This window comes from Phaseolus vulgaris, chromosome 11 (genome assembly GCF_051622355.1).
Source record: "Phaseolus vulgaris cultivar YP4 chromosome 11, ASM5162235v1, whole genome shotgun sequence".
Classification (NCBI taxonomy): Eukaryota; Viridiplantae; Streptophyta; class Magnoliopsida; order Fabales; family Fabaceae; genus Phaseolus; species Phaseolus vulgaris.
Window position 1 is genome coordinate 49,261,818 of NC_143508.1, and position 24,777 is coordinate 49,286,594.

Here is a 24,777-nt window from a genome sequence, read left to right on the forward strand (position 1 = left end):
CTTGGTGAAAAGAAATTATATTGATACTTATATAGAAGAATACTATAAATACTACTTACACTATTATTAACTTATAAAAAAAAGTTTTTTTTTATCAGAAATACTTATAAAGAAGGTCTTTATTTAAAAATATTTTTTTTTTTGTTACTAAAACACCTGTCCGTACAAAAATTTCACAATCTTCCTTACTCAAACTGAGTCCATAGATTTTCATAAAAAATCAAGTGCTGACGACGCAGAATCGAATGGTCACAGTTTCCCAACGGTTTCCAATTGCAACAAAATATTAATTGGAACATTTTTAATCATAATATTCATAATTAGAATTTTAACACAAAAAATGCATTAAAATATAAAATTCAGGTATTTTAAAAGTAAAAAAATAAATAATTTTAGCATGATAGTCCAAATAATTTTTAAAGTATAAAAATATAAATTTGATAAAACATTTTTTAGAGCAAAATTTATAAAAAATAATATAATAAAATAGAATCCACTTATAATAAAATAAAATTTATAAAATATTGTATTAAATAGTTCGCTGTTGGAAAGAGGAGTAACAAACATTGAGTAAGAAAGTGAGAGAAATCAGAATGGGCGTGGTGATAATCGACGGCACCACCGTGCGCGACTTCGTCAACGACGGCGCCGCGTTCACGAAGAGCGTGGACGAGCAGTTCACGGCGCTGGACCTCAACAAAGACGGCGTCCTGTCGCGGTCGGAGCTTCGCACGGCGTTCGAGTCCATGCGACTCATCGAGACGCACTTCGGCATCGACGTGGCCACTCCGCCGGAGAAGCTCGCGACGTTCTACGACTCCATCTTCGACAAGTTCGACGGCGACCGGAGCGATGCCGTGGACCGCCACGAGTTCCGAGAGGAGATGAAGAAGATCATGCTCGCCATCGCCGACGGCCTCGGCTCCTTCCCTATCCGCATGGTCCTCGAAGACGACCCCAATAGTCTCCTCCAGAAAGCCGCGGATCTCGAAGCTTCCAAGATCTGAATGGAAACGGTGACGTTTCCTAGCTTCCAACACGTGGACAGAGACGGCAATGGAAACGGCGGCGTTTTCTAGATTTCGTAACTGTGTTTGACCGTAGGCCTTCGTGTGTTGACTTTGGTTTTCTTTTTTAATAAATGGTTTATGCTGAGAGGTGAGAGTGAATAAAAAAGGAATTTAGTTTTTTTTAATCAATTCTTGTGATGATATAAAATCGTTATTAAATATTAAATTTAAAGATATCAATATTATATATCATATGGATTTAATTTAAACACCGTTAATAAATATTAAATTTAGATATGAAAATGATTACAATCACATCATTTTTAAAGTTATTGAATTTATGATTTTAGAAATATAAAAATCGAAGACCAATTTTAAAAGTAAACACAGAAAGCAATTAGTGTAATCAAAAATAAAAAATTAATTAACAATGAGATCTTTTAGAGAAAATATAATTAAATAAAGTTAAAATAGTAGAAATATTTATTAAGCTTAGCCGCTTTTTTTTTTTTTTTAAAATACCATACTTTATTCTTTCCTCTCTTGAATGTTTTCTCTAATTTTATTTTAGCAATTTCTTTCTCTTACAAACTTTTTTTTACTTCAATTTTTTAAAAAAAATTCTTTCCCCAACACCTCAAAATTTTGGATGATATATGTTCAGTATCTATATATTATCTAAATATTGCAAATATCAAATAGGATTTTAAAATGCAAAACAATAAAATATAGATATACAAAATCTTAGGAAGATGATTGACTTCCTTCACTTCCAAATCATCTACTTTTATATCATAATACAATTATAACAAAATCATAATATCAAATCATAAAAAAATTAAACTATTATTGATGGAAATATTTCTAAAATAGGAGAGATGTTAACAAATTGATTAGAATTATTAATGCTATATATAAATAATTTATGACTTATAAATCAAATGATTAAATATTAAAATTTGTCAATGTTAAAAGAAAGTTTGATAATGATAAAATTATTAATAATGAATCTAGTAAATTTGATATTGATGTAATGTATCAAATGCAATCACATGGCATTGGAAAAGAAGTCGTGAAAAAATGTTAATATCTTTATCAAAGTATGAAATGAGAAGATGTTTCACTTATTTATCAGGAAAAGTGTTATATGAAGACGTGGAATGGTTAAAGGTGAATGTAAGACGTGTCATTTCGTTATTTTCTATAGGTATTCTCTTTTCAAATAAATAAAAATTGTAATTTTTGTTTCTCTTGTTATTATATACTTCATTCGTAAACTTCACTTATCATTGTGCTCTGATATTGTTCATTGTCATCCTTTTGCAAATAAATGTGCAAACTCCTATATTAATGCACAAAGATCCACTCTCACATTATACAAGGTATTATGTCGTAATATTGTGCATTGTTAGCCTTCTACACATTGACGCAAAAATTGATGAGAGCACTACCTAAAAAACAAATGGTCCAGATCAAATTTATTTTTGCACACATGATTCACTCCTACAGTGAACAACTCATTTTACTCCAGTATTGTTCGTCATTAGGCTTCTACACAACGATGCAGAGCATTGAGTAGAGAGTCACCTCAAAATCAATGGTCTAGATGGAATCCATCCTCATTAATGTACAAGATTCACTCCCACATTGCACGCGGTACTATGTAGTATTCACTACGCCATTTTTTACATTAGACAACACCTAAAAGCGTTGCCTAAAGTAGGAAAAGTGTTGCCTTAACTTTACGCAACGCTTTGACAACGCTTTTTCAGGTGTGGAATATGCAGTCATGGGCGTAAGTTTAGGCAACACTTTTTTGCATAAGTTACCTTATAATGGTAGAATAGATAACGTTTTTTGGAAAAAAATTTAAGCAACGTTTTTCTCATGATGTTTAGGCAACGCATTTTCAGTGTTGCCTATTGTTTAGGCAACATTTTTTTAAATGTTGTTATTGGTAAAGACACCACTTATTTATGTGTTGTCTGTCTTTTTAGGCAACACTTATTTACATGTATGTTTTTTTAGGCAACACTTATTTACATATTGTCTGTTTTTTAAGCAACTCATTTTCATTTCCCATAATGTTTAGACAATGCTTATTTACTTGTTGTTTGTCTTTTTAGACAACACTTTTTTAACGTGAAAAATTATGAAATACATCTTAATTTATAAAATTATGCAATAGATAACATTTTCAATCTGCTTTAGAACGTAATTGCACATTTAGACCATATATATAATTTTACATTTAGACCACATTTATAATATAAGAAAATGTATATAATATTAATATTTCAAATGTGCAAGTTGCATATTCCATTGTATACCAAAATTGTAGAAGATGTAATCATTATAACTAATTAGAGTTAGGAAATCTCTAAAAAATTTCTACATTTCTTCAATCGATCATAAATCTTTCTCATGTCCGGTATCAATATTATCTAGACGTCCATCTTGGAACAATTAAACAAAATGTACAAACTTTTTAAAATATTATCAAGTTTATAAATAAAATAAGATAAATACAAATTGAATGTAAATTATATGTCTATACCTGGTCCAAATAAGTCAACCTTTAATTCTTCAAGCCTCTTTGCTCTTTGCACTTTAGATTGAGGGGTTATACCCTCTAAAGTAGATACTTGAACCAACCTCCAATTCTTTAAGCCTTCCCATTCTTTGTGCATGAAGTTGGAGGGTTATATGCCTCCCGGGTAACCCAAGCTGACCTCATTGACATCTGGTTACATCATATTCTCTTTATGCATGTATTCTCTTTTACAAAACTGTGAGGTTAAAACAAGTTCGGTATCTTATAATTATCCAAAAAAAAATAGGAGATTTTTATCTATATGTTACTATTATAATTATAGAAATAAACAACATATCCTATATAATAAAAAAATTTCTAGATTATATATGTATTATTAGAATTGTTTTTATTTATTTTCTTATCATTTCTTTATTGTTAGAGGAAATCAAATCTCTTATGTTTATTGTATTGATTTCATTTTCTCAATAAAAATCAAGTATCCATGTTGTCTTAGAAGTACACGGGCCTAACTCAATGTCTCTCTCTTTCCAATAGTTTAATAATTTACAATGAAAAACTAGTGCTAGGAAAAACCATAATATCTTTCAACAAACCATTAGAACAATAAACTAAAGGGTCACCATAAGCTCACCTAAGGGAATTCAGATGACCGAAAACCACCAAGCCATAGGAAACACCTCTCAGCTAGTGTTTTCCACATGCCAGACAAAAAAATGGAAGACATCAACCTTAGTTGCATTGCCCTTTAGCTTAAATATCTCATCATAATGTGCGAATTTATAGTTGCGTGAGAATTTATAGTTGCTCTTAGCTCATTAATTTTTCGATTTTGCTCTTCCACCCACCTTTCCTAATCTATGTCAAATGCCATGGCCCATGTAAAAAAACATAGTTACAGATTATCTCATGTAACAAATGAGAAATTTAAATATTCCTGAAATAGTTTGGTACAACATAAGACACAAATTATGGACATTTTGATATTAAAACTTGTAGAATGAATAACATATTTTAGAAATAGGGATACCATTTCCACTCATTGAATGCGCTTGATCACCTTAACTTGATATAAAGACTCATTCGAGGAAAATAAACAAGAGATTTAAGTTTGAATTTAAATTGAATATGAGCATAGGTTGGCAAAGTTTTCAATAAAAAGGAAAACATAAACTAACTCCAAGGAATAATTGCACCCTACCTGCTGCCTTGCTCGCAGAAGCTCTTGCTCTAGTTGGGTCAGCTTTAACGACTACTTTCCAGATGTTAAACATAAGCCTTGCATTTTAATGGCCAAGTGGGGTGATGCAAACATAATTATTTCTAAAATCTATCAAAGAGACCAAAGAAATAAAAACGATACAAGTATCACAGGGTTCCACTACAACTCATACGCATTACAAATAACTAATTACTATTCCAAAACACTTTATTATATAAAGGTTGAACATCCATATTTATCATTTTACAAGTTCCCTTCCAAATGCAGTAAAGAAGAAACATCCAGATAACTGCCATAGATATAACATTACAAAGGGTATTGAGTGTAGTAATCACAATATTTAGTTACCAAAATATGTGTTTCAATTTGTCAAAGCTCAAAGAAAGTTGTACACATTTTGTATGTATTTTCTCACCATAAAAGGAAGTAAACTTCAACTGCATTGTTGAGAAGCCAATGGGAGAATTAAGCACAAACAACCAAGAACAGCCTTGCTGAATTCTTGATTATTTTCATATTCCTTGTTCTACCTACAATTTTTCGTTTTGGAGGATGTCTTATTCTACCTCTAGTTGTTATTTCCACCTTTCCCACTGACAAATTGATTTTTATATTAAAAAATATATTATACTATCACTTGAACGTAATTAATATCCATGACACTATTTAAGATGAATCACTATTTAGTAACTGCTTTAGTGGAAATTTGGAATCCTAAGATTCATAAATTTCATCTACCATTGAAAAATGCACCATAACACTTGAAGATGTTACACTTTAACTTGGACTAATAGCTGATGTGCCCCTATTATTAGTCCAACAATGTCTTTCTGGGAAGAAATGTGTAAAACATATTTGGGTATCGTGTTTGTGAAATGAGAGTCACTACTTAGTGGTAAGAAAAAAACTGAAATGGCTAAGAGAGAACATGTTACCACTGCAAGTAGAACTGTTCGAGGAACAACTTCATGCCCATTGTAAGACATACATTTTAGGTTTAAATGGAGGTGTGCTAACAAAACAGATAACAAAGTACACCTCATATACTTGACAAATTTAACTAATTTGCACGAATGCAACGTTACAACTAGGGTTCTACATGTTTAACTATTTTGTATAGGAAATTGTGTAATACCACAAATGTAAGGGTAAATATAATGGGTAGTTGTGCATCACTATTACAATCATGGGCATGACATCATATCCATTTCTAACCTTCAACCAACTAACTCATTAGTATGAAAATGGAGTGCACACATAGTATTAAACTTCAGAATATGTCTCACAATGATCTAGTTGGGTATAAAGTAATGATATATCGCATTCAAGGAGATCAAGTACAAAATACAACAAAATAACATCACACATTTTTTTAATTTTTTCTTTAATTATCTTTTGTTATATTTTTCATAATAAATAACACTTTATTGCCTTTTTATGGACTATTTATTGGGATTAACATAGACTGAAACTTACAGGGATGCACAATTGTGCTTGTCGTGCATTTCGATAATTTACTTTGCAATTCTTGAATGCAATAATCAGACAGGGTGAAGTTACAATTCAGTTTGTTACAGGAAGTCCATTCATCACCCAACAATTTGGACAAACTACATAAAGTTGACATTAGATGATAAATTGATGAGAATTAGGTCACAAAAATATGTGCAATGGATCAATGTGTGAGCAACAGACGTGAACTAAGATTGTGTGATAATTGGATGCAAGGACTATTGTTCCACACGCGAGAATGCATGAAATGATACTTAGCCAATTCCATCTATGTCTTGTTGATGCTACAACTACTTCAATATCCAAGGAACCAACATAATAGGAAAACCCTACTGCCTACATTCAAAATGGGTACCTCCTCCACTTAGTCTTATCCAATTCTTGAAGAACATCTACACCTAACTTTTGAGTACATGATGTCTCCATCATAGTTGACAATGAATAAAAGACAAGATTTGTTTGCATTAAGTTATGATGATCTGACGTCAAACTTATTTACAATAGATGTTAGAACACCAACTTCATCTCATGCTTACATACAATCCCTTTACTGGGGAATTTCAAATTGAAATCATTAGTTCTAGTGCTCAATTTTCAAATTATGAAGCATACCAACACATGAGCGCGCAAAATCCATTTGAGCTTTTACGTGCTAGTATCCAACAACAAGACCTACCTAAAGAATAACCCCCTTCATAAAAAACCACCGTGAAGAAATCCAACACGTAATACTCGTTGTCTTGATTATGGTCTTGGACACCTCTACAAAGACTAAAAATGTAATATGATGTTTATGTACTCAAATATAAAAATTATTTTATTTAATCAAAATCTTAATTAAAATCCATTAAAATTATTACTATTTTATTTTGTATCTATAGTATATTTTCATATCAAGTAACCAAATATATACATTTATAATAATAATAATTTAAACATTATATTACTATAAAAATAATAATATTTTAAATATTAAAATTCATTTTAAAAATATTAAATTAAAAATGTTCATGAAAATAATTATATAATAACTGAAAAATTTGATAATTGTTATTAATTTAAATTATTAAATTTTCAATATTAATAATTAATTTTAATAATTTAAATATATGTGAGTATATATTTAAATTAAATTATAAATTTAAAAATTAGATTTATTACTAATAAATTTAATAATCTATATAAATTATTAAACTAGTAAATTCTTAATAACTAATATAAAATAAAGTAAAATTCAATATTATTATTAATGTTAGCATATGCTTGAATAAATATTAATAATAATAACAATTATTATTAATAATTTTATTTTATAATATTTTTAATAATACTAAATTTTTTAAATTAAATACTTTTAGTATTATTTATAAATTTAAAGTATTAAAAATAATTTCTAATAATTTTAAATTTTTTTATATTTTTTTAATTATGAAAAATATATTAATAATATTTATGTTTTTTTATATTATAAATATTTTATTAATTGAATATTTATAATTTTATTTAATTTACTAAATATAAAAAATAAAAAGCTCTATAGGGAAATTAGCTTACATTGGGAATGTTACAAATGAAAAGGTAAGAAATCAATTTGGGGGAAGAGAGTGGTAATATGTATACACTAATTGGTATCATCTATATCATCCTTATGTAAAAAAAAAATTATTACATGCCAACTTTTTTCTATGTCATTTTTTAATAAAGAAAAAATAATTTATTTATTTAATGAAATAAATTCTCATTATTTCAAAATAATTAACTAAATTCTCTTTTCAAAATAATGGGCAATATACTTTTTTTAACACCACTTTTATAAAATTATATATATTTTAAATTATAAATGTTTTTTTTACTTTTAATTAATTATAATTATGTTATATTAACTTGTTTTTTTAAGGTGGTGATACAAGAAATATATTGAATTTTTCTTTTCCAAAAAAATTTAAAATTAATAAAATAGAATTGAAAATATAAAAAAAAATAGTGAGACAGTGTATTTTTCTTTGGATTTGAAAAGACAAGGTTTTACTAGAGGATGCAGGTGTAGTGTAGGTATCGTGTACCCTTCCACATACAATACAACAAAGAGAGAAGGTTCCTTTCTTTCTTTTTCATTCTTGCACAAACAACAATCCGGGGAATCCAAATCCTGCCGCAGAGAGGAGGACACGCCGCCGCCGCCACCACCGAGTCCGCCGTCGACCAGGTACGCTATTTGCAGACCCTTTTGTCTCTTTCTGATTTTGGTTCTTTATTCGACATGCTTCGTTTTTTGGGGTTCAGGAGGTTGTGAAGAAGGGGTTCACTTTTTTTTAGATGAAAACACTGATGAAACTACAGCCCCAAGAGCATAAACCTCTTCTTCTTCGCTTTTCTTTTCCGTTTTCTCTCGCAGCTCCCTCAATGAAATGTTGTGAAATGTTTCAGTTCTCTTCTCCCTCAGTTTTTATTTTGCCTCCCCCATGTAGCTGCCCCTCTCACCTTTTTATAACCTTTTAGATCTCTGTTTGGGTTTTGTTTTGTAACATGAAATAAGTTATCAAGTTTTTCTCATATTGCATTTCATAAATTACATAGGTTATGAATTATTCAGAAATATAATCTGTGTTTACATCTAAACAAAGTGATAGAAGAAATAATATGATGTGGTTTTTCTTTTCTTAATCACTGGAAAAAAAGTTATCACAGCTACATAGTTTGATTGAAATACTATTCAGAAATACATAGGAATATCAATACACTCTATTCAAATATCAATATACTGATATTCGATACTTAACTTAAGGCCATTTTTCAATTTTTTGGAAGCTGTTAGTCATTCAATTTTCTTACAGTCTTGGCTTTGTTTGTGTTGGCAGAGCTTAAAAGAGATGGGATTACCAAATACTTTTGAGGACTTGTCATCTGAGATGGAGGTTGATGCCTTCAGACGCCTTTTTCCACTTCGTTATTTTGAGCGTCATCTTGCTGAATCAATAAGGCCTGATGGTAGACCACTTGGAAAAGCTAGAGAAACAAGTATTTTTCTTGGTTAGTTATTTTTTCTCTGTTCTAATCTACAATCTTCAAACCCTTTGGTATGTTGTATTATTCACACTTGAAGCAAGACTTAGATGATTAACTGGTTTGATTAGGTGCTGTTTCGACTGCTCATGGGTCGGCTCTAGTGAAGATTGGATCCACTGTTAGTCACTCTTGCTTGCTGTGTTTTTTTGTTAAATCTTGTGTGAATGTGGGGTTATTAATTTTTATTATGGGGTGGATTTAATGATTTCATAATTGATCTCTTCCCAGACTATGTTGGCTGCTGTTAAAATGGAGGTTATGAGTCCCTCCTTGGAGTCACCTGATGAGGGCTGTCTAGGTTGGTATTACCTGCTGTGATGCGACACTTGTGTTGGTTATTCAGTTTTCTGCTCACATGACATGAAATTAAGGTGTTAATATCTGTTATTTCAGCTGTTGATTTCTTCATGCCTCCAATTTGTTCTCCTATTGTTAGGCCTGGCAGGCCTGCTGAAGCATCACCAGTGGTGTCAAAGCAATTGTCTGACACAATTTCAAGGCAAGTTTTTGTTATGTTCAATTATTTCAGATGATGAAAGAAACTAATTTATCAAAGTCACTCCAACTAGCTTTTTATCCATCGCAACAGAAAAGGAACCATAAGAAAACGAAGGAATTAAAAACGGAATGCTTGTAATTCATTTTTGAATTCTACCAAAGATACTTCACCCTTCTCTCCCTATAGTATGATTTATGTTCAATACAAATGTCCCCTTTCTGAAAGAGGATTTGCAGAAGTAATTGTGCCTACCCCTTGATACATCTTTGGATATATTCTTACTGGAAAGTGCATAGATTTTGAATGTTAAATGTGATCCCGAGAGTTTATAAACATTTAGCTGAAAGTATGCTGGTTGAAGTTGTGAGTTGATCAGACACAATTTCCTCCTCAATTCATCATTTCTATGGTTTACCCCACCTGCTGTATGATTTCGTGGTATGTTTAGGACATGATTTTATAGGGAAAAGCAAGGAAGGGTAAACTTTTCTTTGAAGTAAATACTCTCTAATATAATTTTCTTTAGAATAATAGATTATCATGAAACCTTCTAATAAAAAATTGAAGACCACCCTCCCTTTCCCTCAAAAGCCCCTCCATCCAAACATATATATGTCAACCATCATGGTGATCAATAATTTGTATTGTTTGTTTGATGTGTCAAATAGTAAATTAACTATCTTCCTCTTTTCCACCTGCACTTTTATTCTGCAGTTCTAAAATGATTGATTTGAAAGAATTGTCTTTGGTTAGTGGAAAAGCTGCGTGGATGACTTACCTGGTAAGCTTTTATATTGATTTGCGATTACCAAATTTCACATATCAACCATAGAAAGTTATAGGAACATGGTATTAAGTCCCACAATGAATAAAATGGGATGCTCAGTGGAGTATGTAAATGTTTGGATGCTTATCAATTGGTATAAGAATTGGTTGTTAGTCTCTTGGTGTTAGAGATTTGGGAATATTATGTCAAAGATACGTTTTTTTTTTCAAAGTAGAAAGAAAAATACTTGGTTGAAACTGCTCGTACCTTATTGCTTGGTGCAAACATGCTTGTTTCCTTATTAATAGATTGTCTTCTTCTCCACTTAACAATCATATATCTCCACGTGTTTTTGGTTGTGTTCCATGACACGTCCCCAAGTTTAGATAAACTCTTAGCTAGAGCCATCAAATGTGTCTTCTTTGGCTATTTTTGACTTAAAAAAGGATATTGATGTTACTCTCCTAAAACCAATAAGTACTATATGTTAGCCAATGTCACCTTTTTGAACCAACTCCTTTCTTCCCTCCTTCTACACATGATAATAATTTGTCCAACATGTCCTACCTATGCATTTAGTTGATTTTTTCGTCCAAGTTTGTTGAACTTATTGTGTTACTTGCTTTTGGGTTCCTTCCTAGTCTCATGCTTGAGATCCAATCCTCGGCGTAAGGGGGTGTGTTGAAGAATGTGTATTAACTAAATATAAGTCCAAATTATAGTATATAAGTGGGTACAAACCTCACCTTACAAGATGATTTTGTAGGGTTGAGTTTGACTTAAATTCGACTTTCTTAAGAAATACAAAATAGAGAAGATTTGATATCCTCTAATAACAAAAATATACTACGGGAGTAAATTAATAATTTTGTATATAATTTAGATATTCTTGATTATATAGGATCAATCCTTATTTCTATGATTCAGAGGAGATACTTTCCCTCTAAGGTAGAAAATATTAGTTGACATGAAAACAAAAGACACAATATGTTACAACAACTTAAAACCTGGACTAAGTTCAAAAAAGGATGAAGTGCCCTGCGAACTAGAAAGAATGAAATAGAATTTATTTATGGTTAATGGGTGTATCTTAAGGTTCAACGTTACTGCTTGAAATCTTTAACTTGAGTGGAAAGAGAAGTTATTTCCACGTTACTATGCCCCCTATAAAATCCTCCATGGATTCCATGTATGCCTACTGAAGTAGGCACTGGCTATAGCATCAGTGATACAATCCCATCTGTAATAACTGAGGAATGGGAGTGACAACCCCAACCAGCAGATGTGTTAACTGTTAGGAGTTGGGGGTCAAGTAGCGGAAAAAGTCTCTGTAGAGCATCTTCCTTCTGAGGATTCGTGGGAACAATTTGCAAGTTAATGGGAGACTGTTAAGAACACTTTTTAAAATTATAAAGTTGTGAGTGAACCAGATCTTGAAATATCTAATAATGTGTATCATTCTGATAGGGAGATATTTCCTATCGTACGATAAAGCTTTAAATTTCTTGCTCTTTGTGTCAAGAGTTCTATTAGAAAGAATGTGTAACACACCACATCCAATGAGGTGCACTGTCTTTGTTTGCCCTGATTGTGTTATCAATTGATTGAATGACAGAATAATGGCTTTTTTATCATGCAGGATATCTATTGTTTGGACGCTGATGGTTCTCTTTATGATGCTGCATTACTTTCTGCAGTTGCTGCTTTATCTCATTGTAAGTAGTTCATCTTCACTGTAATTTTGTCATATTATGCATCTGTTAGACCCCTTTTTCGTAATAATAGGCTGCACACATTTGAAAACTGTACACCATGCAATTTAGGAACAAAGAGAAGATAGACTTTTCTAATACTTAATAAAGAGGATTTGTTTTTCTGTTGGTGTTCTTAATGTGATGCCTTTCCTTTCGACACCGTTGTGGTATTATATTACATTGAATTTGTCTGAATTTCTGCCTTGACAGTGCAAATTCCTGCTGTTGCCATGAATGATGATGGCAAGATAGTACTTGTGTCTGATGAAGACGGTCAAAAGCGAGCACAGGAGCCAGTCAATAAGGAAAAGAGGAAGCTTACATTAAGAAGCATTCCGTTCTCATTAACATGCATACTTCACAAGAATTACATCTTGGCAGATCCTACTGCAGAAGAAGAATCCATTGTGGAAACCCATTTGACAATAGTTTTGGACACATCTGGCCAACTAATATCTCTTTACAAGCCTGGTGGGCAGGTTCTTGCCTACACTTCTGCTATCCAGGTTAGTTTAAACCTTCTTTTACAGAACTAACAAGGTAGTGATGCCTTAGTATTCTCATTTCCATTAAAAAGATATGGTAGTTCTAGCATTGACATGAATGCATTGTAAGTGATCAATTTAAAAAAAAAGATTGAATATTACTAAATATCATCTTACACTGTTTAGTTTTTCCAAAAATCATCTTCCAAAATTGTTTTTTAGAAAAACTAAGCAGTGAAACATGGATAATATTCAATCTTTTCCTCAGTATTCGTCCATTCTACAGTTTGAGTCTGAGTTTTATATTTGAAAGGTGAAAGTGTGACAAAATTGGTTGAATAGTGGAAATTTAGTTAGTGTACATCAACATCCCTGAATCAAAATTTAGTACTCTGATATGAATTGTTTACCACACAGCTTGAAATAATACTGCCTTATGATGTTTGCATGAAATTAGAGTTATATAATGATACTGTGGTTTCAGGACTGTGTGGCGTTAACCCGGCAAAGAGTAAAGGAACTAAAAAGCCTCTTAGACAAAGAAAATTCTGCTATGGAGGTTTGAGTTCTTAGCATTCTGAATACTGAGGCATTTCATTGTAAAAACGGTTCTCTTCACGAATGTTATACCATCTATTAGGACATTATTTTGTCATTCCGGCATATTGGTTTCTAATTTTGTTTTAGAAATTTCTTCCTCTTCCAAACTTTTTTCCCTTTCAATTATTTTGTTTGAATTCTTTCCCTAACACCTAAAAAACTTGGATGATATATGTTCAGTATCTGCATATATCTAAACATTGCAAATATCAAATATGCATTTTCAAAAGCAAAACTATAAAATATGGATATACAAAATCTTAGGAAGATGATTGATTTCCTTCACTTGCAAAATCATCTACTCTTGTGTCTGAATACAATTATAACAAAATTCAATATCAAACTATTTTGCTCATAAAAAATCAAACTATTATTGCTGGAGTTTTTTGGTAAAAGAGAGGAAATGTTAACAAATTGATTAGAATTACTAGTGGTGTATAGATAAATAATTTGACTTATTATATAAATCAATACATTTTAAATCAAATGATTAAATGTTAAAGAGTTTCAAGGATGGAAGAAAAAAAGAAAATTTATCAGTAAATTTATTTTTTATTATATGAAGATTTTATGTGAACTTAGCCAACACTATTTTCTAAAAAAAAAAAAACTATAAAAAAACTATAGTCGGTTAAGTAGACTCTAAGTTAGAAATAGAATAAAAGAATTAAAAAAAAATGCTTAAGTTAGTGTTACCATATTTAATTTTAATATTTATATTTATTTAAGTTAATATTAATTTAGTTGACATTAATATAATTTTTTTAATATTTAATTTAATTTGTCCGACTGTATAAAAGGGTCGACATAATAGAGTCAGAAAGTCTTTTAACATCCATAATTTCAGAATCAATTGTATGTATAATGTAAATTCGATGTTATTTGCGAGATTTTTATCATTTAGTGTCTTTTTAACTAATATTTTTTTTTAATGTTAACACCTAGAAAACATGGATAATATGAATTCAATATCTAAATATTGCACAAGAGGCATACATTTTTAAATCCAAACAATAAAATATGGATATATAAAGTTTTAAAAAGATTATTAACTTCTTTCACTTGAAAAATCATCAATCATCATCGAAAAATCATCTTCTCTTGCTTTAAAAAATAATTGTAACAAAATCACAATATCAAACTATTTTTCTCATTAGAAAAATCAAAACAATTAATGATAAAAAGTTTTCATAAAAAATGACTAAATATTAAAAATTGTTAATGTTGAAAGAAAATTTGATGGTGATAAAAGATGAATTATCATTGAAGAGGTATAAAATTTGATATTGATGTAGTGTATAAAATACAATCACATGACAAAAGAAAAGAAGTCTCGAAAAGATGATTAATACTTTTGTTAAAATGTGGAAGGAAGGATAAAAGAGTTATTTTCAAGTATATAAAAAAATATGTTTTGCATAAGTAAATATAATTGATGTTAATTGGTCAAATAGTTTTGTTTATATATTATTTGTTATTAAATATTTGTTAGCAGGTTACAAATAGCAGGTAGCAAGTAAAAGGTAGCAGGTTGCAAGTAGCAGGTAGCAGGTTGCAGGTAGCAGGTTGCAGGTAGCAGGTTGCAGGTAGCAGGTTGCAGGTAGCAGGTTGCAGGTAGCAGGTTGCAGGTTGCAAGTAGCAGATAGCAGGTTGCAGGTAGCAGGTTGAAGGTAGCATGTAGTAGGTAGCATGTTGCAGGTTACATGTAGCAGGTTGCAGGTAGCAGGTAGCATGTTGCAGGTTACAGGTAGCAGGTTGAGTTACAGGTAGCAGATTGCAGGTAGCAGGTTGCAAGTAGCAAGTTGCAGGTAGCAGGTTGCAGGTTGCAAGTAGCAGGTAAAAGGTAGCAGGTAACAGGTAAAAGGTAGCAGGTAGCAGGTAACAGGTAGCAGGTTGCAAGTGTCAGGTTGCAGGTTGCAGGTAGCAAGTTGTAGGTAGCAAGTAGCAGGTTGCAGGTAGAAGGTTGCAGGTAGGAGGTTACAGGTAGCAGGTAGCATGTTGTAGGTTACAGGTAGCAGGTAGCAGGTTGCATGTAGCAGGTAGCAGGTTGCAAGTAGCATGTAATAGGTTGCAAGTAGCAGGTTGCAGGTAGCAGGTTATCGGTTACAGGTAGCAGGTTGTGGGTAACGGGTAGCAGGTATAGGTTGCAAGTAGCAGGTAGCAGGTTGTAGGTTAGAGATTGCAGGTTGCAGGTAACAGGTTGCAGGTTGGAGATTGCAGGTTGCAGATAGCAGGTAAAAGGTGACAGATAACAGGTAGCAGGTGACCGATTGCAGATAACAAGTTGCAGGTAGTGAGTTACAAGTAGCAGGTAACATGTTGCAAGTTGCAGGTAGCGGGTAGCGAGTTACAGGTAGCAGGTAGCAGATATCAGGTAGCAGGTTGCAGGTAGCAGGTTGTAGGTAGCAGGTAGCAGGTTGCAGGTAACAGATTATAGGTAGCAGGTAGTACGTTGCAGGTAACATGTAGCAGGTTGTCGATTCTCGGTTGCCGATTGCAAGTAGCAGGTAGGGGGTTGTAGCTTGCAGGTTACAAATAGCAGGTAGTAGGTTTTAGGTAGCAGGTTCCAGGTTTTGATTGAATATTAAATTATCCAAAATGACATAAGAACATTAGTGAGTAAAATTTTATAAATTCTCTTATATTAAATAGTTATTTTTTGTTTTGATTTTAGTGAGTTTTTTTTGTTATTTTTTATTGTTTCAAATTTTGAAATATTATTATGAGTTTTACAAGTTTAGGTATCCTACTTTAGAAGGAGTCTTTTAGTTAGTTACATTTTACAATAAAGTTTGTGTACACTATTGAAAGATATTTTAATGCATATTTTAACTTATAAGTCTTCTTTGTTTTTTAGGCTAAAAAAACATAATTTTATCTTTCTTATTTTGTTTTCTTTTCCCTACCATATTAGAATATTTGGTTAATATGTATACAATTTTCAAAAGTGATTGAAATTAAATTATTTGAGTAAAATTAAAAGTAATATACTAAGAAAAAATATGCTCTCAAATCACCACACTTGTGTTTGGTTATGTAACATTGGAAAAAAGGTTTTTTTTTCTGATATTTTTATTGGAAAAAAGGTAAATGACAAATTTATCTATTTGCTTGTGTGTTTCAATTTATTAGTAAGCATTAGACAATTAAATAAATAATAAATAAAACGCATTGTACAGTTTATTTAGGTTGAGTCGGTTTTCAACTCCTAAACTATGAAAAGAAGCAAACGATATAATTTAAGAAAAAATAAAATAAAAGCAATTATAAGTTGATCAAGTTCAATTTTCATAATTTGTGATTTTTTCAACTTGATTTTAAATTGAATTTATTTTTTTTAAATAATCTAACTCTCTCTATATATAATACAAACATTTATTAATTTTAAATACTTATTTTTATCATTTAATTTTTCTTACTACATGACTTATTTATTAATAATTAATAAATAGCGTCTTTGGTCCCGTGCGTAATTACACTATTTAATTAATCATCACAAAATTAGCCCATGTTATCATATCATATTATATTAATAAGTAATAAATCTGCACAAAAAATAGCAAAAGGAATAAATGAGATGATGTGGTAAAAAAAATTAAATTCTATAAATGTTTTTCTTAAATTTTCTGTTTTGGTCACCATGTGTAAAATGAAAATATTTTTTTACAAAATGAATATGAAGAAATCCGTTAAAACATAATAACCACCGTCATAACATTGTTATTAATTACATAATAATGCAACATAATCTTTTATGGCGTTGAAATTATTGTGCAATTACAAAACATTTACTTAAACATAAATAGAAACTTGTTTGTCTTAAAACATTATTTAACTCACGAAAATTATTTAAACAATATTAAAATTAAGTTCTTTATTTTTCTTTTTTAATAAAGACATTATTAAATTCACATTTAGTTACATAATAAGGTGATGATATTTTGATACCCTACTCCACTTTATACTCGCAATAAAATATTAATATTTATAATTAGATTTTTTTAAAAAATAATAAAATCTCTTTAATAAATCTATAAGTAAAATATAAAATGTTAAAATAACTTTTATAATTAAAAAATTTTAAAAAAATTAAAATATTAATATTTAGTGGATTTTGACTATTTTCCTATGTAATAACATCAACGAACGTGTAAACTTTACGAACCAATCCCTCTATGCGTTCAGAGTTTCTAACACCGTTACAAAAAATTTGGCTACGAGTCGAGATTCTATTGGCTGTTCACGTTCTATAGAAACCTAGTCTCGCACGAGAACTATGCATGATGGGTGTAGGGGCATTAAGGTATTTTCACCTAGAATCGTAATCATCACAGTGCGTGCATCGAAAATGCTTCTGCTAATCCGTTCACACGCATAACAAATTTTCTCTCCACAAATTTTCCCTCCAACCATATATATATATATATAGCTATAGCTGTTTGTTTACTTGTTTTTTCGCGAAACAAACACTGAAGAAAATGTTCTTCAGTTTCAGCCAAAAACCATAACCTCACTGAAGAACGCTAATGCTCCAATTCTCATCGATTGTTCTTCGCGTTCTCTAATTTTTTTTTTCTGCTTCAATTATTCATTGATCTTCTTCTCGGATCGCGCCGAGCATCGTTTTCGCTTTGCTGTTTTTCAACTCCGGAGCGTAGGAAGATGACGATCGAACGAGTGAGTAGATTCAGTGAAAAAAAAAAAATGCTGAATCGCTGCATTGATTGTCGGTTTTTTGATTTCGCGAGAAGAATCGTGTTTCTAGTTAGTTCGTTTTCAAATGCTGAATGCGACGACGGTGAATGTTGATCATCGTCAACATTCTTTGATCGCTGATTGTTTTGATTTCGCAAGAGAAAACGAAGTGAATCGTGTTTTTGTTAGTTCGATTTCAAAATTGAAACGCGTAGATTAATCGGAGTTAATTTTCCGACACATTTAATGCGTTTTCGAGATTTTAGTGAACTGTTGTTTATTCGTTTTGCTGCTTCAGAACGATCAGTGTACGAACTTAGCATTTTGCTAGCGGTTGTTGATGATTCAGATTCAGTAGCATTTTGCTGGTGCTTGTTGATGATTGAGATTCAGTACGTTCCAGTTCATTAATTGAATTGCATGTTGTTCTATGAAGCAGCAAATCGACATTCACTGTTCAAACACTGAGAAACTTATCTTTTGCATTAATTTCGCTTCATGATTGGTCTGTGTTCCTCATTTAATTCTTTACCGTATTAAGAACTGTTTGATTGATAGTTTCACGTTCATCATATTAATTCACTTAGCATAATTGGTACTTTTATTTTGTTTTCTCTAGTACAAATGATTGATTTTGTAAGCGCATGTGTCTGTTAATTTGTTTTTTTAAGCTTTCCTTATTCTTAATTTTGTTCCAAGGTTTGTCTTAGCCTAATTGCTGATGCTTTGTTTTATTTATTTTATGAGGTGAAATTAATTGTTAAATATTAGTTACTGTTAATAATGTTGTTGCTGTGTACTGTGCAGATTGTGGAGCAAAGTCCGCGTGGTTTCGTTGCTGCTGGAACAGATGAAGAGATGGTCTCTTTCTTTCTTAGCCATTTCACGGTCAAAAATTATAACACGCGCGCGAATTTTTCTGTTAAATATATGCTCATATAAGTCTCTTTCCAACGCTACGCGATCCTTATGGGATCCTGTGTGCTTAACGAACAATATCGCCGCATGCACGCACGCAATGCAGCGTTGTTAAAGATAAATGATTACATTTGCTTTTTTTGCAAGCACGTACATTTTCTCTCTCCTGCAAATATTTATTATTTTATTTTGAAAACGTTGATAATTGTTCATCTGCGTAACGTGAAATAAAGATTGGCTGGAATTATATATCTAATAATTTCTCATAATATTGAAGAACATTATTTAAATTTATTCTGTTATTATGTGACAATTTTGATTATATGACATGGTTCTTATGGATTTTAGACATTATAGTTTATTATTTATATGGTTTTGTAGAAGAGTTCGTACTTGAAGAGGCAGGAAAAGAGGGATGTCCAAGTCGACGAAGGGAGAAGCAAAAGGAGCCCATGTTTGGACAAACATGTTCTGCTGTTTCCACCTGCCTCTGAATCAACTAGCGCTATAGGTAACATCCCTTTTTTGGTACAAACAAGTAACACACACTTGAGTGGCCATATTATAAACCTTTTGGTAACTTTTAAATTGGAAGAGAATTATTTTTCTCTTCTAGTTTTTTGTTTTCAATGGTCTTCAATTTGTTATCAAAGATAAGAAATAAATGAAACAGAAATAGCCGTTTGTTTTTCTTTTTTATTCTATTGTTATCTAAATATACCCATTTGCTCCTTTCATCTATATATTTTCCAATGTCACTGTAGTAAGAACTGTCGGTATTGCAGGGGCTTGGGAGCATTTTAAAGTGGGTCTATTTCATGAAATTGATCACTCCAGGCTCTCACCAATATCCCCAGTGCAACTAAAATCTGTTCTCATTGTAATGGTATTGCTATATTACTATATATACCTGTATGAAAAGAGAGTTCCTTTTGAACATTGAATTGATATTCAAAAACATTCTTTTTGGTTTGATGGATAATGCGTTCATTCATTAGGTCAGTGATATAGGGGAGCACCTGGTGTCGCTAAGGTACCCAAGCCTCCAATCCCTCCGGATGTACTTCAGCGACCAAAACTTTGGGAAACCAGACGGGAAGACGATCCCTGCACTCGACGAGAAGTACGTCATGGGGATGGACTTCGCCATCAAAGCGCTTTCCAGGAGCATCCCAACTGAGGAATTTGCACAAAGACGAAACTCTTGGAGCTTCTGGGTCTCTCCTTCCAAAGAAAACACTCAAGACTCCGAAAATCTAACTCTCAATGATGCCGCAAGCAGCCTCATTTCCAAGCAGGGTTCTTGCTGGACTCAGCTAAAGTTCACAGGGATGATGCAGTGGGGCAAACGCCGGCAAGTTCGGTTCTTGGGCCGCCATGAAGAGCCAAAGGTTGAATCTTTACCGGAACAGTGTAAGGGAAAAATGGTCAGCGTTGAACTCAGAGAAGGAACTAGTGAGAAGAAAAGGAAGAAAGGCGAAGAGGAAGTGGAGGCTACTAAGGAAGAGTCTTTCGGGGATATGAGGATAACGCGTCTATGCAGGCAAAATCATCAAAACGTGGGTAGCAGTGGAGATAAAAAATCTAAGAAAGCAAAGAATGACCCCAAGAAGCAGCAACTCGTGCTTTACAACAAAAACAAGCGGAAAATATCTATTGGAAGATGGTCTGCTGAGAGGTATATAATTATTTGTATCTAAATGATAATATTGTAACCATAAAGCTAGTATAGTTTTCTTGCATGGCTCAATAATTATAAATTGCTTTTTGTTACCTCGCATATGTGAAGGTATGTGCTGGCAGAGGAGAACATGTTAAAGGTTATGAAAGAAAAAAGAGCGGTGTATGGGAAACCAATATTGAGGCCAGATTTGAGATCAGAAGCACGAAAGTATATTGGTGATACGGGTCTGCTTGATCATTTGCTGAAGCACATGGCTGGAAAAGTGGCACCCGGAGGAGTTGAGAGATTCCGACGGCGTCACAATGCCGAGGGCGCAATGGAATACTGGTTAGAGAGTGCTGATCTTGTTGAAATGAGGAAGGAAGCAGGGGTACAAGACCCATACTGGACTCCTTCCCCTGGATGGAAGCTTGGGGACAGCATTTCACAAGATTACGTTACTGGTAGTGAACTCAGAGAGATCAAAGAAGAAATACTCAAGTTGAAACAGTAAAGCCAATTTCTTTATTCTTCGTTGTTAAATACTTTCAAGCTTATTCTTCCGATTGAGTCATTACTGGTTACTCTTCTTAATGTACAGAGATATGCGAGAGCTCGCATCGAAGAAGGGAGAGGAAGTATTGGCCATTGAGAATACTCCTAGCTCATGTTTGTCTAGTTTGAATTCGGAGGACTATGGTTTCTTGGCTCCAAAGGAGGTGAAGCCCAGTAGTAGTAATAGGATTAACTAATTGCTAATGTGAATAGAAATAGGCCCAGTTGTAATTTAATGTTATATCGCAGGAGATTTATGCGGAGTTGGTGACTAAGAAGGCTAAAATAGAGGAACAATTGAAGGAAATTTCACGGACGCTGAGTTGCATGGAGGTAATGTAATCATTACTCTTTGTATCTTATTTAGAGTCCATGGTTGATTGATTTTGATATCAAGTAATGTTACTAATGATTGGTTTCTTTTCCTCAAAAATCTGTTGGTTGTCTTTTGAGTATCATAGACTGACAACAAAAGTGTTTGTTAGTTTGTTATTAATTTTTCCCCTAATTTCCTTTCGTCTTCACCCGGACTAATTATTGAGAAATGATAACCAAGAAATTATATACTTGCCAGATAAAAGGGAATACAATATGGAGAACTGATAAATGATGGAATCCTTGATGCAGGAGAAACTTAAAATGCTAAAACCAGCAATGGTGGTGGAGCAAATAATGTCAGAATCGGAAACACCCCAAGCCTTTTTTCCCGGACCAACATCAGTAAACATAGGAGGGGAGACAAGGAAGGAAAAGAAAAGCTACAAGAACAAAGCGGATACACAGATGATGCAGAAAAACAACACTGCAGCAGAGGACAAGACAGCAAAGATTGAAAGGCTGAAAAGTGGTTTCCAAATTTGCAAGCCTCAGGGAACCTTTGTGTGGCCAAAGATAGGTATGTCTCCCCATGTTGTAGCCAACCATGATGACCACACACTGGTCCCTACACCACCATCAGCTTCTTCTTCTACCACCTCAGGCCCAAACCTCATTTTCAAACCCCAGCCCCAGCACCTACCATTACAGATCCTAACCCATCCTTCTTCCCCTGTGAAGCCAGTTGCAGAGAGACGCCCTGTGAGCACAGCTACTCTGACCCATGTTACTGGCCCATTCTCCCCAAGCCTTTCTCCTCCATCAGGGACTCCAATATCCAAAATCACCACTACCATCACTATTAACCTCAATGAAGCCCCTCTCACCCTAGAGTAGTGCTGGCTACATACTTTATATATATATTTTAGAGAAACCACACCATTTTGAGTCTATTGTTGGTATAAATAGTTTGAGCCCAAGACTAGGCCACTTTTCACTGTATTCACACTAGTTTGGAAGTGGAAACTCTTGCTGGGATTATACTATGTATAATTGCAGTTAGATTTTGCAAATATGCTATTCGCATTAAAATTACCCAACTCAAATGCTGATAATTTCTGCATAATTTTTGGAGTAATGTATCTTGCATAAATTTTTCTCTGAAGTTTTGTACAACGGTTCCACGGTTATTTCTCTATTTTTTTTTTTAAAATTATACTTACACTGTTGTAGATCAGCTAAATTTTAGCATTATTATCTTAAAGATAGTACCAATAGATATTTATGATTCAATAATAATATTCTGAATTACACACTATTCAACTCTTTTGCCTAAAAATGACTTGAAATAGCAAAGTTTTTCTTAGCTTAAACTACTTGGTTCAGAGACTAAAATGTGCATTATTTATAAAGTAAGTTGAATGTTTGGACACAAACTAAAAATTCAGTAAATTCGTTAACGAGAAAATAGGTTTTCTTTTTCATTCATTTTTAACATTTATAGTTTTTTTTATTACTTTTCGACATTTTTTTTTCTTACAGTTTCATACATATTTTTTACGTAAAAGATGATTTTTTATTACATCTAAAAGAAATTAATTATCTTAAAATTATTTTTTTATCACATCTATAAGAAATTGATTATCTGAAAATTATTTTTTTTATCAAACTTATTCAAGTAGACATTAATTCGGATAATAATGAAATTATATTGACAATTAGTTATTGAAGTAATTTAAAATTTTCAGTTATCCCAAACACACCCTTAATCTCAATATATTTGTGTCCTATTATTACTTGGGAAACTAAAAAAAGAGATAGCTAAGACAAAAATTGAATGCGGCTAATTATGTTAATTAATTTCCCTATATCGCGATAAATTAGATAATTGGATATTATAATTATGGTTTAGAGTACAATTTTAAAATTCTGATTATACAGTTAAATATAAAACATAGAAAAACTAAATATGTGAATTTTAATTAACTTTATATAGAGATAGTTAATTTTACGTTTTCTTTATTAAAAATACTATTAGAAAACATTAAATTAGTTTTGAAATAATAATAATAGTATGTCAAAATGTAACATTATTAAAGTTGATTAAATCAATTATACTCTGATTCAATTTTATTTTAAAAGTTAAAAATATAAAATTATTTTTGTATTATATAAAATATATATGTCAGTTAACTAATTTTAAAGTGGGAATAATATTACAATGTTCTTTAGAAAATTCTTATATTCTGCTTTTTTTTTTCCATTTTGAAATAGATAATTTATGATTTGTTGTATAACAAATTTTTCATTGTTTTTAAGGAGAGGTAGTCCATTACATTTTGTAACACTCTTCATGCCAATTTTGCAACACTATGTAGTTGATGTATCTGTGTAGGCAAATTCGCTTCAAATGCATCCACAAAATTCAAAATATTCTTTAGGTCTCCGATTGATAGACTTCCCTCAAGGTTAAGCTCTCCTAGTTGTTGCACACCGAACACCCTGCCATAGCCAACATTAAAAGAATTCATTACTATTTTAAGATTTTTCAATTTTCCCAAATGCGGTGACACCTTTCTTACTTTAGTTTGTAAAAGTTTAAGGCGACACAAATTGGAGAGTAAATACAAATTTGAGGGCAACTCCTCCAAATATTCATAGTCGTTCAACTTCAGTATATCTGCAAGTGGGAGTAAACATATATTTTCAGATAGTTTTTTTGATTGTGGTACTGGAGAGATATAAGGAATGAAGATGCTTAAGATTGCAAATAGAGTTAGATAACTCTTCAAGGTCAGGACAATCAGGTAGAGATAAGATACATATGACCTTAAACTTGGAGAACAATTCATCTATCAACATTTTCATACCCAAACCCCGGAAATAATTCCAGTTAGTAACTTTTAGCATACATAACCTTTCTATATTACATAAAGTTCCATACTCATCAAAACCATTTATGCGAAGTCCAACTGAAATATGACGAGTTACCTTTTGTATCTTTTCTAGTTGATCATCTTCGCACCTGAAGTATATGCCACCAATGACATATTTTTCCAAATCATGTAAAAGGTCATGAATGAGAAATACTTATTTCTTTTCATCTAGTTGTTGGAAGAAGAACTTTGATAGTAGATCATTGAAGTATTGTTGGCAAACTTCT

The 24,777-nt window shown here is 32.0% G+C and overlaps 3 protein-coding genes across 3 annotated transcripts; all 3 read left to right on the top strand.

Annotated features, from left to right (window-relative positions):
• Positions 1 to 503: 503 nt before the first annotated feature.
• LOC137832639 (Calcium-binding EF-hand family protein) lies at positions 504 to 1,195 on the top strand. The gene has a single exon (XM_068640922.2). It carries the CDS (start codon positions 594 to 596, stop codon positions 1,005 to 1,007), a length of 414 nt encoding a protein of 137 aa, XP_068497023.2. The 5' UTR covers positions 504 to 593; the 3' UTR covers positions 1,008 to 1,195.
• A 7,140-nt stretch (positions 1,196 to 8,335) lies between these two features.
• LOC137832649 (3'-5'-exoribonuclease family protein) lies at positions 8,336 to 13,575 on the top strand. The gene is made up of 9 exons (XM_068640934.2): positions 8,336 to 8,504; positions 9,157 to 9,328; positions 9,433 to 9,482; positions 9,593 to 9,662; positions 9,758 to 9,863; positions 10,578 to 10,644; positions 12,269 to 12,344; positions 12,594 to 12,889; positions 13,353 to 13,575. The coding sequence occupies exons 2-9, from the start codon at positions 9,169 to 9,171 to the stop codon at positions 13,431 to 13,433; spliced, it is 906 nt and encodes a 301-aa protein (XP_068497035.1). The 5' UTR covers positions 8,336 to 8,504; positions 9,157 to 9,168; the 3' UTR covers positions 13,434 to 13,575.
• A 6,504-nt stretch (positions 13,576 to 20,079) lies between these two features.
• Positions 20,080 to 22,704, top strand: SWI1 (SWITCH1). The gene is made up of 5 exons (XM_068610450.2): positions 20,080 to 20,759; positions 20,871 to 21,254; positions 21,346 to 21,463; positions 21,549 to 21,632; positions 21,927 to 22,704. Exons 1-5 carry the CDS (start codon positions 20,140 to 20,142, stop codon positions 22,509 to 22,511), a joined length of 1,791 nt encoding a protein of 596 aa, XP_068466551.2. The 5' UTR covers positions 20,080 to 20,139; the 3' UTR covers positions 22,512 to 22,704.
• Positions 22,705 to 24,777: the final 2,073 nt, after the last annotated feature.